Below are 13,632 nucleotides of genomic sequence, written 5' to 3' on the forward strand. Positions count from 1 at the left end.
ACTCACCGACTGTGGGTTACCTTGGCCAATGAACTGATTTGGAATAGTGTTGCATTTATGCTTGCTTACTTCGTGCTATAGCCAAACAGCTGTCTTACTATCCCTTCATTCAACAGATACTGTATCACTTGATGATGGCTCCTAAAATTATCCTTTCTGTGACTTGCATTGATTGAGATCGTGTTACCATTGCAGCTTTTCTGAAATATGAAATCCTGTGCGATTGCCAGGCAACTTGGCAGAAACAGTGTTTCCAAATCACAACAGAGTTTTGGGACTATCAAGATCTAAGCCTAGCTAAAAGTTCCCAATAACCAGCTTTCAGTCCTCCACAGAACTGCTTTGCATTTTTTGTGGTCAGGTTTGCTGTAAATTCATTGCCCTAGAGGATCTAGAGGCCAGTAGAGTTACAATTGTTGTGGAAAAAGTCACCCACCCATCATTTTTGGTTCAAAGACTTAGCCTGAGGCCCATTTATTGAATAAACACCAATGCGTTGGTGTTAGTAGCTATAGGCACTGCTCCCCCGAAGCAAAGCATACAGTAGCTTTTAAAGCTTAAAACCGCAAACAAATTACACACAGTTAAGTAATGGTAATTACATATTAGGAATTAAATTACACATACTTGGGTAATAGTGACCTTATTAGGAATAAAAGAGTTAGGGTCTTTTGGTACTTTCCAGTGTTCTTTGCAGTTAAGGTCTTTCTGGTACTTTTCAACGCAGTTACAACCTTGCCTTTTATGGGGTGCTATTACACCATTGCCGTTCACGGGGTACAGTAACGCAATGCGGTGGTTACACAATTGATATAGGGGAGGGCATGAGTTACATTTATAATTGCTTCACACTTATAGGTTACATTATTGTTCCACACAAGCGGTTATAATATTTCAAAGCATTAGGCACATATTGCAAATAGTTCCCGCTTCTGGGGCTTTCCATTGCCTCCCCCTGCCCATTGGCCCAACTCCTTCCTCAATTACAATGGTTACGGACTTAACTCCTAGCTTGGTTCAGGCTTCAGGCCTGTTAGCTGTAAAGCAGGCCCAGACCAAGCAAGCAAAGGCCTAGACCATTAGGGCTAGTCTAATTTTTCCTCCACACAATTAATCTACAGATGGGCCTGAATTCAAGCTGTGGATCGAGATATCTCTGGAATTCATAGATAGGTTTGGATCCAGAGTTCTATATCTGACTGTCTTCTGCATTCTAAACTTGGCAAAGGCCAATTTCATTTTCTGGGGTTTGGAAGGTGAAGTCATGCTCATTTCAACCCCATGGAAAGGTTCTCAAGATAGTAGTTCCAGCAGAGAAGGCTAGTCCACCCAGGGAGTGGACTGAGCTCCCTCCTGCTCCCACATGTGTGTTGATTCTTGCTGGTTACAACCAATGGGAAAAAACTAGAGCTGCCAATTAATCACAGTTAACTCCCACGATTAACTCAAAAAAATTAATCATGATTAAAAAATTGATTGTGATTAATTGCACTGTTAAACAATAGAATACCAATTACATTTTATTAAATTTTTGGATTTTTCTTTACATTTTCAAATATATTGGCTTATATTACAACACAGAATACAAAGTGTACAGTTCTCATGTTATATAATTATTTTTATTACAAATATTTGCACTGTAAAAATGATAAAATAGTATTTTTCAGTTCACCTCATACAAGTAGTGTAGTGCAATCTCTTTATCATGAAAGTGTAACTTACAAATGTAGATTTTTTTTGTTACATAACTGCACTCAAAAACAAAACAATGTAAAACTATTGCGCTTACAAGTCCACTTAGTCCTACTTCTTGTTCAGCTAAGACAAAGAAGTTTGTTTACATTTACAGGAGATAGTGCTGCCTGCTTCTTATTTACAAAGTCACCTGAAAGTGAGAATGGGCATTTGCATGGCATTTTTGTAGCTGGCGTTGCAAGGTATTTACGTGTCAGATATGCTAAACATTTGTATGCTCCTTCATGCTTTGGCCACCATTCCAGAGGACATGCTTCCATGCTGATGATGCTCGTTTAAAAAAAAATGCATTAATTAAATTTGTGACTGAACTCCTTGGAGGAGAATTGTATGTCTCCTGTTCTGTTTTACCCACATTCTGCCATATATTTCATGTTATAGCGGTCTCGGATGATGACCCAACACATGCTCATTTTAAGAACACTTTTGCTGCAGATTTCACAAAACGCAAAGAAGGTGTCAATGTGAGATTTCTAAAGAGAGCTACAGCACTCGACCCAAGGTTTAAGAATCTGAAGTGCCTTCCAAAATCTGAGAGATTTGAGGTGTGGAGCATGTTCGTAGAAGTCTTAAAAGAGCAACACTCAGATGCGGAAACTACAGAACCTGAACCACCAAAAAAGAAAATCAACCTTTTGCTGGTGTTATCTGACTCAGATGATGAAAATGAACATGCTAGGGAAGAGTCAGAGGCAGATGGGTGGATTGCCACAATTTTGTTTCGGGTTCAGGATCCAAATTTGAATCTGGGCCACGATGAGATTTAATTAAACACTGTAATCTCGGATACTAACTCTGACACCATCCAGATCTAGATCAGCAAGTGAGGTGTATATATATTTAAAGTGCCAAATTCTGTTGTTGGTTATAACCATGTAGCTCAATGCCTTCAATTACTTAAAAGCCTAATGATTCAATTACATTGTGTGTAGTCAACCCAGGACAAAATTTGTCCCCAAAGGTTTAAATGTTTCAGTGAGGGAGCCACACAACTCACAAATAAGTATTTTTAAACATATGGGATCAGTCCTCAGGACCAGCCAAACTGCTCAAATCAGGACTTGAAGGAGGAGTGAGGTAGTTGTTATATCGCCTTTGCTCTTCCCCAATCCTAAGGGTGACCTAAGGCTGATTTGGCCCTGGGCTTTATTAAGCCACACGCATGTCATCACTCTCATTTAGGTGGTTTCTGGCCTTTGTTTTGATCTGTAAGAGTGATGGAAATCCTATCTCACACAAGTATGTAGTCACAAATGGCATAAGGATCTCCAGCGCTGTCTTCTCCAGTTGTGGAAACTGTGCTAGTTGAGCACACCAGAAATTCTCAAGCTTCATTGTCTCAAACTGCATTCAGATTCGGCCATTGGCTCATAATTCAATGAGATCATCTTTCATCAAATCACTATCATTGATGGAATCCAGGTTAAAAAGAAATGGATCCAGTATCCATTTCTTTGCCACATCAAGATCTTCAGTGGAAAAATATCCTTGGAAAGAGTCACTCAACTGTTGCAAATGCTTTGTCACTTCAGTTGTGATGGTCATTCCTTCATTTTCCAAAACAACTGTTTCTTCAAGAAAAGGAAAGTTAGTGAAATTTCATTTCTCAACACGCTTTATCCAAACTGGAAGTTTCTGAATAAAAGCAGATAACTTCTCTCTGGCTGTTACCATGTTCATCCAAGTTCCTTGCATAGATGTGTTGAGTTCATTTAGGTGTGTGAATACATCTGCCATGTACGTTAGGCAAAGGATAAACTCTCTATTTTCGAAGTCATCAACTAAATTACTGCTTTGGTTACAAAGAAACTGACTTACTTCATCACGTATTTCAAAAATACGAGTAAGCATTCAGCCACAGGAAAGCCACCTCACTTCTGTATGGAAAAGAAGGACAGTGTGCTCGGCACCAATTTCTTCGCAAAAAGCATGGAAAATCTGGCATGTCTCGCACCCCCAGAAAGGGCATCTCGCACCCCCATGGGGTGTGTGCAACCCAGGTTAAGAACCACTGATTTAGAGCAACCTCAGAATTGCTCCAATTTATGGTGATTGGTAACAGCCCCTAAAGGGCTTTATTTTAGCTGGGAACTGACAGAGCAGAGCAACGTCTTAGTTGGAGTTCTCCATCCCTCCGATGCATCCCCTATGTTGGCTCTATATCAGTTGGGGATTCAACTGTATCAAACAAGCTGTATCAGAGGGTTGGTTCTGGTTGATGGAAAGGAAAATATGTTTGTGATTGACTGTATTTTTTACCCACCTGGGTTTTGAACAGTTATAAAACATGGGATTAGTACTTTGCTACTATAGAAAAATACAAACAAATCTCTTTTTGTGATGACCTGCATGAAACTTTAGTTTTTTTTAAAAAATCATGTGTCTGGCTTTATGTAACAGAATTGGGCATGTGCTCATTTCATAATTAAGGATGTTCACCCCTTCTTCCAAACTTCCAGGAATTTCTACTTCTTGTCAGTTTTCAACCCTTCCTTTAGACATTAATTTCTCTTTTTTTTCAGTAGTTGCTCGCTTTCTATCTATTTGATGTTAAACTCGGGTTAAAATAAAAAAAATCCACTATCCTGAAATTTCTGTTCTTCCAGTCCAGAGGCTTACTTGAGTAGATACAGCAATATGTATGTATGAAATGTGCAGTGCTTTTGTGATGTTTAGGAACAAGGATGAGACCATCAAACTCAGTTTCAGATGTGTCCCCCTAATCCAGGATTTGCTCTCAAGTTTCCAGAGGGGAAAGGCTCCTGCACAAAGCCATCTCACTACCTAATGTAGTCCCAATCTTATTCTGATTCAGCTGTTTCTTCAGCTGTTCTCCCATCTTAATTCCCAGTACAGAATGTAGTCTCTTGAGAATAAGCTGCTATAATAGTGTAGCTGTTTCAAAGTCTACTCATAATTTTACACAAAAGGGAGTGAAAGGTATTAGATTAGTGAGATGCATGCCTGGTTTCGTGAGTCTGGGCAACACCTCAAATATCTGAACAGGTTCAGGTCTTTACTGCCTCTGACGTTCCCCTTTCTCACTATTCCATCTTTCTCTTTTCCTGCTCCCAAGCCAGCCAAATTCTTCTCTTTCCTGACCCCATTACTCCGTTTCTCCCAAATCCATCAGTCTGCTTCCTTCCCTCTTTCTGATTATAAATACAGTAACTCCTCACTTAAAGTCATCCCAGTTAACCTTGTTTCATTGTTACATTGCTGATCAATTAGAGAACATGCTCGTTTAAAGTTGCACAATGCTCCCTTATAACGTTGTTTGGCAGCCGCCTGCTTTGTCCACTGTTTGCAGAAAGAGCAGCCCATTGAAGCTAGCTGGTGGGGGGTTGGAACCAGGGTGAATCGGCAGCCCCCCATCAGCTCCCCAAAGTTCTCTGTGCAGCAGCTACCCAGCAGGCTATCAATTGCCAGGCAGTTCAGCTGTCCCTCTCCCCCATTGCTTTGTACTGTTCCTGTCCTCTGCCTTGGAGCTGCTCCCGGAAGCCTCCTGCTTGCTGTGGGGGGAGAGAGGGAAGGGAGAGGGGTGCTAATGTCAGGGTGTCCCCCTCTCCCTACCGCCCATCTCCATAGAGAGGGGGGACAGACGGACATGACAGGGCTCAGGACAGAGGGAGCTTGCTGGCAGCAGCTGCTCTCTCAACTTGCTGATCTACTTAAAAGGGCAGTGTACTTAGAGTGGGGTCAGCATACTTAAAGGGGCAATGCGCGTCTCTCTTTCACACACAAGGTGTATGTCTCTGTCTCTCTCTGCCATGCTGTCTCCCCTCCACCCATTCGTGCTGCCTTGTATTGCGTGAGGCTACATTAACAACAATATGTTAACCCTTGAGGGCTGAGCCGAGTGCTAGTTCATCATTTAGCAGTAAGGCATTCCCTGGGAAATATCCCACCCTCTTCCTCCACCATGTCAACCAAGCTTCACAATCATTGTTGCTGTGTACAGTGTTAAATTGTTTGTTTAAAACATATACTGTGTATATTTGTGTGTGTGTGTGTGTGTGTGTATGTATATATATATACACACACACACACACACACACACACAAATATACACTATATATACAGTCTTTTGTCTGGCGAATTTTTTTTTCCTGGAACCTAACCCCTCCATTTACATTAATTCTTATGGAGAAATTGGATTTGCTTAACATCGTTTTTCTTAAAGTAGCATTTTTCAGGAACATAAGTACAACATTAAGCGAGGAGTTACTGTAACTGAACCTTCTCACCTGGTCATGGTAACTTCCTGTTCTCCATGCCTTTCCCAATGCTTCTGTTTTCAGTTAATCCTTGTCTGTCTTCCTTCCTATCCCTTCATCCATCCATGACCCAAATCACGGTCTCTTTTGTCCTTAAGTGCCTTCCTAAGGGTGGGATTTTCAAAATTACTCAGCATTAGCCTAAGTCTGTACCCATTGATGTTAATGGAAGTTTCCTCATTGAGGACAATGAAGTTTTACCACTGAAGTCAATGGGAGCAAAGTCTGGCTAAGACTGGACGCTTTTGAAAAGTATATTTTACCAGGTTAGGAAAGAAACATAAAATTCCACACTCTGCTGGATACTCCTTCCCCTATCTCTGCTTGCTTATATAATGAAGCCAAATTATTTCCACTTGGAGGAATGACTTCAGCAGCAATATTTGTAATAGTCAGACTTGATTATGTTTAAGCATTAGCAGAACAGGACACATTTTGGTGACTGAGCATTTCAAAGTAAAACTAGAAATGTACTCAAAAGAAAAAAAAGATTTATTTCTGAAATTTTGTTTCCAGAAATAACAACTATTGTGGTGCTTTGCTGCTTAGGATCAGAGTGAATAAATGACATCCAGCTATCTGACTGAATCACACAGGCAGCATGTAATTTGGGAGAATTAGAAGGAACAACAATAAATGTCTCTGGAGATGAGAAAACTTGAGACACACTGTCTAAAAATGGTATATTGTGAGGTATATTGTAAGATGCACCTAAGAGCGGCTCTCCATCTTATTCATGCCAAATCCAACAACGGACCATTTGTTCTTGCAAGTATATCTCCAGAATCATTTGATGCACGATGCTTTTAAATACGATGAGCATTAAAGGAGATACCATAGGAATCAGTGCAATGGCCTATATGGAATGTACTTGACATTGGAAAAGGACCAGTTTGAAGTGACAAAGTAAGTGCACATCACAGGTGTTTGAAGACATGTCTGAGGCTGGGTCTACACTACCCGCCTGAATCGGCAGGTAGAAATTGACCTCTCGGGGATTGATTTATCGCGTCCTGTCGGGACGCGACAATCGATCCCCGAATCAACGCTCTTATTCCACCAGTGGAGGTGGGAGTAAGCGCCGTCGACGGAAAGCCGCAGAGGTTGATTTTGCCGCCGTCCCTACAGCGGGGTAAGTCGGCTGCGATACGTCGAATTCAGCTACGCTATTCGCGTAGCTGAATTTGCGTATCTTAAATCGACACCCCCCCCCCCCCGTAGTGTAGATGTCAGATAAAGTTTGTGACTCCTGTGCCATTGACAATTGCTGGCCATTATATTGGGGGTCACAAACCACAGGCTGAAGATGACTGCTGTATACATTTAACATGTGCCTATGTGTGTACAGTACTTATGGGATTGTTGATATGTGGCCTTCTCCTTACGGAGTATATTTTGTTTTCCACTCTATCAGGATGGCTTCACCCCGCTAGCTGTTGCACTACAGCAGGGACACAATCAGGCAGTGGCCGTCCTCCTAGAGAATGACACCAAGGGGAAAGTGAGACTTCCAGCTTTGCACATCGCTGCCAGGAAAGATGATACAAAATCAGCAGCACTCCTGCTCCAAAATGACCACAATGCTGATGTTCAGTCCAAGGTAAAAAGGTTTTGTATTGGAAGCCTGGGGTTGTCATGTGACTGGGTGCCTCTGGGAAAAGGACATTCATTCTATAATTTTAAAATAATAATTGAAAGTAACTTCTGTGGTAAATGATAAGTTGCTAAAACCAGTATCACCAATAAAACATCTGCTTTTGCAGTGTATAGCTGCAGGACACAATAAATACGGGCTGTGTACTTTTTGACACATCTTGTAAACCCTTTTAAAATCTGTTCTCTTTCATTAATTATGATCAAGAACAAACAAGAATGGAAGCAGAATAACTGAGTTCTCTCAATTAAATAGGATACTGGTTTGTGGCCCATGTGTGCATGGATTGTATTTAATGTTTAATGTATGTTTGAGTGGCTTTTCCCATAACAACAACATAACTCATTTCAACAAGCAACTTCGTTTTCCTTTTCCTGGATGATCTGTAATATTTTTCCTCTTTTTTCCAAACCATGCTGCATCAGATGATGGTGAATAGAACAACTGAGGTACCGAGATCAACAATTTTTTTAATTAACTTTTTCTGTTAATTAGTGGTTACTGCTCTTCCTTATGCTACCATATTTTTTTTCTATATTATTTAGCCCTAAAAGTGAAACTTAAGGAACTTTTTTAAATGCCTACCAGTGACAGTATCTGTAAAGCAGCAACCCATTTTTGTTCTGCCTTTGTCTTGTAATTTCCTCCAGCTTGAGAGTATCATTGTCTTGAGGTAAATTAGAGATATCAAGTAGTCAAAAAGCGTTAAGGGCTAAAGATGGGCGTAGGTAGATGGATACATTTTTGAACTCAGTAAAATTAATTATGCAAAAGCATTCATTAGTCAAAACTAAATGAAAACTATCGGCGTGTCAGGCTAATCTAAAATCCTGGCAAAAGTCAAATGCCAAGACAATAAAGATTCTGTCTTTGGTTATATCCATACCACTCCATTCACTGTAGTGAGATTGCATAGGTGTAACTTGGCCCAAAGTGTTTTGAATCTGTTTAAAAAATCTAAACGCATTAAGGGGATAAATTCCTCATGCACCAAAAAGTGAAATACAATAGATAATTAACCTGTCACATGTATGCATTTTCAGCGTATCAAAGCCAAACATTTAATACATAAAATAGTGCCCTCCAAGAAGAATATTTGTTCAAATCATATTTTTATTTGCAGTAACCAGTAGAATGGGACAAATTGTTTTAACAGAATGTTCAGAAATCCATGCAGGGCAGTGGGTGGGTATATTCTTGCATAATCAAAACTTACTCACAGCAGGCACCATCATGTTTTTCATGTTAATTCTGGAAGTACCAACCCTGAAAGCAGTACTGTAGGGCATGATGTGTCTGCCACACCAACTGCCTATAACTCCGATATCAACCCTAAAAGTATCACCAACCTTGAGGGGAAGGGTTTGTTTTCAAGAATCAGATCATTAAGTAATGTTTTCAAATGCCTTTGTTTAGTCAGTTGGGAGCTTTGCGAGGTGGAGGAGATGGATTTTGGATGCATGTGTGTGCAAAAATGTCTTGAGTTGTAAGGTATTTTCTTGGTAGCCTAACTCTATCAACAAGGCCATGAATTTAATGAGTGTTTGATTCTACTTAGACCCTTTTCAGAATGGTAGCTGTGTTAGTCTGTATCAGCAAAAACAACGAGGAGTCCTTGTGGTACCTTACAGACTAACAAATGTATTTGGGAATAAGCTTTCATGGGCTAAAACACACTTCATCAGATGCAGACCCTTTTAATCTGGGGGCTGACATTGAAGTAAATGGAACGAGATTAAAATAATAGGCTGAGTGCTTTTGGGAACAAAGTCTTTTGGGAAAAAAATTGTTTTCAATATGTAACATCTGAATATGGTTTGCTAATGGACGAACAGTTTACCATGCTGATCCCAATGCTAAAAAAATGGAATCTGGTTTAGAATACAGTATGTTCAGAAGCAGAAAACATTTCACTGTTCCTTCCATAAATCGACACAGTGTTGTAAGGACATAATATATGCAACATTAAGGCCTTTCAGAGGAGAACTTAAAAAAACAAGATTTGATCTGCTTCTCATGAACATTAAAGATTCCCTGGAACTTTTTATAAGACTAGAAGTTTGTTCATTATCCGTATTTCAAATAAATTATGTCTTACACTGTTGTGCAGCATTCTGTACTCTGTGGCAGACTCTAGTCCACTACACTGTGGCTACATTTTAGTGGGGTTTTTGTTTTTTGGTCACTATACTGTTTTGGAAGTGTTTTGGGATCCCTCAGGAGGCAGGGTTTAATATAAATATCGAATATTGTGGTCATTAAACTCTACTGTCTAATAAGTAAAATATTTTGACACGCCTTGAAGATACTTGCAATACAATATGAACATTTGTTGCTTTCCCATACAAAAAAAGGCATTCTCATGCTGAAATTTGCCATTCTAAGAGAAGATCAGCAAAGTAAGAGCCCAACAACAAAACAGGACAGGTTGAAAGCTCTGCTTCAGTGTTGTGGAAAGGAGGAGGAAAACACTTGAATATTTTCTCTGACAGTGTCTGACCAGCTCTTTCTGGTTAGCAGCATAGATTCACGAGGAATAGCAAATAACACAAATGACCAAGAACTGAATGGGAAAGAAGAGCTTTTTGTAATCCACAGTAGGGAAAAACTGCATTCATTCTCGGTTCAAGACCCTATGCTATATTGTAGGTGTGCGAGGTTAGAGTAACATAACACATTTGTTTGCTGAAAGCTGTTAAAATCAGAAGCTCTCTGAGGACACTGATCATATAGCATTGAAGAAATTTGTTCCCTAACTAGGACTGTTTCCTTTTGTAGAGTGGCTTCACACCTTTGCACATAGCTGCACACTATGGAAATGTCAATGTGGCGACACTTCTGCTCAACCGAGGAGCTGCAGTGGACTTCACAGCCAGGGTACGGACGAATACTTTTTTCTTCTTCGATGGGATAGTCAGTAGATGTGAGAGCCTATCTTTGCTTAAAATTCCTAATCAAAAGCAGAGTGGAAAGTGAAGTGCTGAGGAAATTTCAGCATGTGCCCACAGATATCTTTTTGCATAAATGTCTAAAGAGTGCTTCCAGGCAACTCAGCACATTCCTCGTGAGCTTAGAAGCAAACAAATAGTTATTCCCAATTAGAAAGTAAAATGCCCCCTTGAAGATGTCCAGAATGCAAACACTCTTATGTGCCAACTCATTTAAGAGTCCTTGCCACAGTCAGGCATGCTATAAAACCAAGTATTATTCATTGGCTTTGCCCTGACTCCTTAGTTTTTAAGATTTAACAGAATAAGATTATTTACCTTTCCAGAATATTATTATATGCGAACATATCAATACATTAACATATATTGTGAATATATAAAACAGAATAAAGGTACTGATTAACTGAAAGCCATCTTTGCATGAAAAACCGCAACCATAGGCTAGCTAATATAGTCCATTTACTATTCTATGTCACTTAACAATTAATTAACATGTGCATTGCTATAGCTATCTCCACTGGATTAGGATTTTTTTTGTTTCAGTTTTCATTGCCAGAGCCTTGTTGAATTGCTTTATGAGGAACTGCCTTTCAGAAGGATTTCATGTTCATGCTGACACTATTATCCTCACTAATGCACTCTCTTATTTTCCCTGAGAGTTTTCCACCTGATGTGCCGGCAAGGGCATCCTTGCTGAAAATGAAATATTAAACACCATCTTCCAGCCTAATTAGGGCCTGGTTTTTGACACAGACTCCAGTTATGCTAATGAGCTTCCTTTGTATCTGAACCACCGTGCTGTGTATGTTGTGTGTATGTTGCAGTGATTTAAATACATAAGTGTGCTGTGAATATTGACTAATTTGGGCTCTGATATATGTTTTGTCTTACTGTGTGATTGTGATGTTTGGTGTTTTGGTGAATGTGCTTCTTAGTTACTTTAGAGTAAATCAAGATACATGTCTATAAGAAAATCCAAACACCAGAAGATCTGTATCTCAAATGACATGTGCACCTAACTCTGATTCTCAAAAACATGCTTGTTTATCTTCTATACTGTATTGATGTTCCTCTTTTTGTGATCCAAACGCAAAGGCATCACCATTATACACTGTCAAGTCCATCATGCTCTTTGTTTGTTCTTTTCATGGTGTAGAATGGAATCACCCCACTGCATGTGGCTTCCAAAAGGGGAAACACAAACATGGTGAAGCTTTTGTTGGATCGTGGAGGGCAGATCGATGCCAAAACCAGGGTGAGTGTTTCTATCCCTGAATATTGTGTTATCACTTCTTGGGTTTTTTTAGCTGGAGGCTTGGAATGTCAACGTTCATAGATAGGAAAACTCAGCTTCAGAGATTGCTTCTTTCCCTTCTGAAAGCGGGACTTTAGATGCAGCTATTACATATCACAGGAGAGAAAATGCTCAGCTGAACACAATCCCAAAATATTGAACATTCTTCCCTCACAAATAACACTGAAGCCATTTTTGATACTGTGGGTCAAATTATTCCATGCAGCTATTTGCACATGTAGAATCTTACTTCTGTGTTTATAGGGAGACAATATAGGTGAGGTCATATTTTTTTATTGGACCAGTTTCTGTTGGTGAGGGGGTTCAAGCCTTCAAATAACTCTCCAAGCTTATCAGAAGCAAGCTGCCCACAGACCAGGACACACCAACTTGGGGTGGCATCAGACCCTACCAAAACAACAGATGCAAAATCTGCAGACATATCTCCACTGCTACAATGATCAACACCCCCACAACACACCTTTCAAGATCCAGAGGTCCTACACATGCCTATCACAATGTGTGGTGTACTTCATCCAGTGTACTAAATGCCCCAATAGTAACTATGTGGGTGAAACGAGACAGTAACTACCCTCGCGAATGAGCTCACACAAGAAAATGATAAAAGACATGTGGGCAAACACTTTTCACAAAGCAGTCACTTTATATCTGACCTATCAGTCCTCATCCTCAAAGGAAACCTGCACAACACTTTCAAAAGAAGAGCTTGGGAGCTTAAATTCATAGAGGTATACACTAAAAATCACAGATTGAACAGGGACACTGGATTTATGGATTATTACAACAATTTATAACTCATTAACAACCCCTGCCCTCAGTTGCCTCAGAAAACAACTGCTGTGGGACCACTACACTTCTCTTTCTGTGCAGGTGGGCAAGGCTGAAAAATGATTTGAAGTATTGGCTTAGCTCCCAAAATGCTAGCCAGCAGAGCTGAGTCAGCATTGGAGAAGCAAATAATTTATTGTTGGTCTGTACCAGCAACAGGTTGCTTCCCCACAGAGTATGGAGGAATCACAGAGATAAATGTGACTCTAAATCACCATTTCCTTCTGATCCACTCCCATGGCTTAACTCTGCCCCTTTGTTACCTATTTGAGATCTAACATACATACGTACCAGCTTGTGTGTGTATGATGGGATTTTTTTTTTTAATTGCATTTTTGGAATGACCTCTGAAGATGTGCCTCCTTGTGCTAACTGATCACTTCTTTCTCATGCAAGTCACTCCTTGAAAAATTGACCTGTTCTTAAAGAGATGTTCATTTTTAAGCCTTGATCCACTTAGTTATTAATCTCAGCCACGCCCACAATTAAAAACTGGTTCAAGCTGCAATGTTAATACACGGCTCTAGGTTTTGAAACAACAGCAGTTAACGTGTTTTAATTCGGATTTTTGGTTTGGCCTGTTATAAATATAGGGGATATTTGCATTCAGTTCCAGGGTTGGATTTCCAACACCATCTGAAAGTTTAGAGGATGTTTGGAGACTGGTATTTGATTTGGGTCTATCTCACCAATAGTGTGATAGCATTGGAAGGTCTGAGAAAGTGGTAGTGACAGTACATTTCAAAACCTGTGTGGTCCTAATCATCTTTCTTGCTTCTTAGCATGTAGTGCACACAATAAACAGCTCTTGAGATTGACTCAACCCTTCTGCTTCACTTTGGCTATTAATTAATT

The 13,632-nt window shown here is 39.9% G+C and overlaps 1 protein-coding gene across 50 annotated transcripts in view; it reads left to right on the forward strand.

The window, feature by feature from the left end:
* The window catches only part of ANK2 (ankyrin 2), a 581,537-nt gene that overhangs the window by 428,297 nt on the left and 139,608 nt on the right, over positions 1–13,632 (forward strand). For 43 of the 50 annotated variants that reach the window (XM_065596236.1, XM_065596239.1, XM_065596234.1 and 40 more), the window contains exons 6-9: positions 7,447–7,632; positions 8,112–8,135; positions 10,465–10,563; positions 11,791–11,889. In XM_065596236.1, coding sequence (XP_065452308.1) covers positions 7,447–7,632; positions 8,112–8,135; positions 10,465–10,563; positions 11,791–11,889 — 408 coding nt within the window. The remainder of the gene's footprint in view (positions 1–7,446; positions 7,633–8,111; positions 8,136–10,464; positions 10,564–11,790; positions 11,890–13,632) is intronic. The other 7 variants (XM_042842349.2, XM_005310027.5, XM_065596254.1 and 4 more) reach the window with 1 other exon arrangement.

The sequence above is a fragment of the Chrysemys picta genome, chromosome 5 (genome assembly GCF_011386835.1).
Source record: "Chrysemys picta bellii isolate R12L10 chromosome 5, ASM1138683v2, whole genome shotgun sequence".
Classification (NCBI taxonomy): domain Eukaryota; kingdom Metazoa; phylum Chordata; order Testudines; family Emydidae; genus Chrysemys; species Chrysemys picta.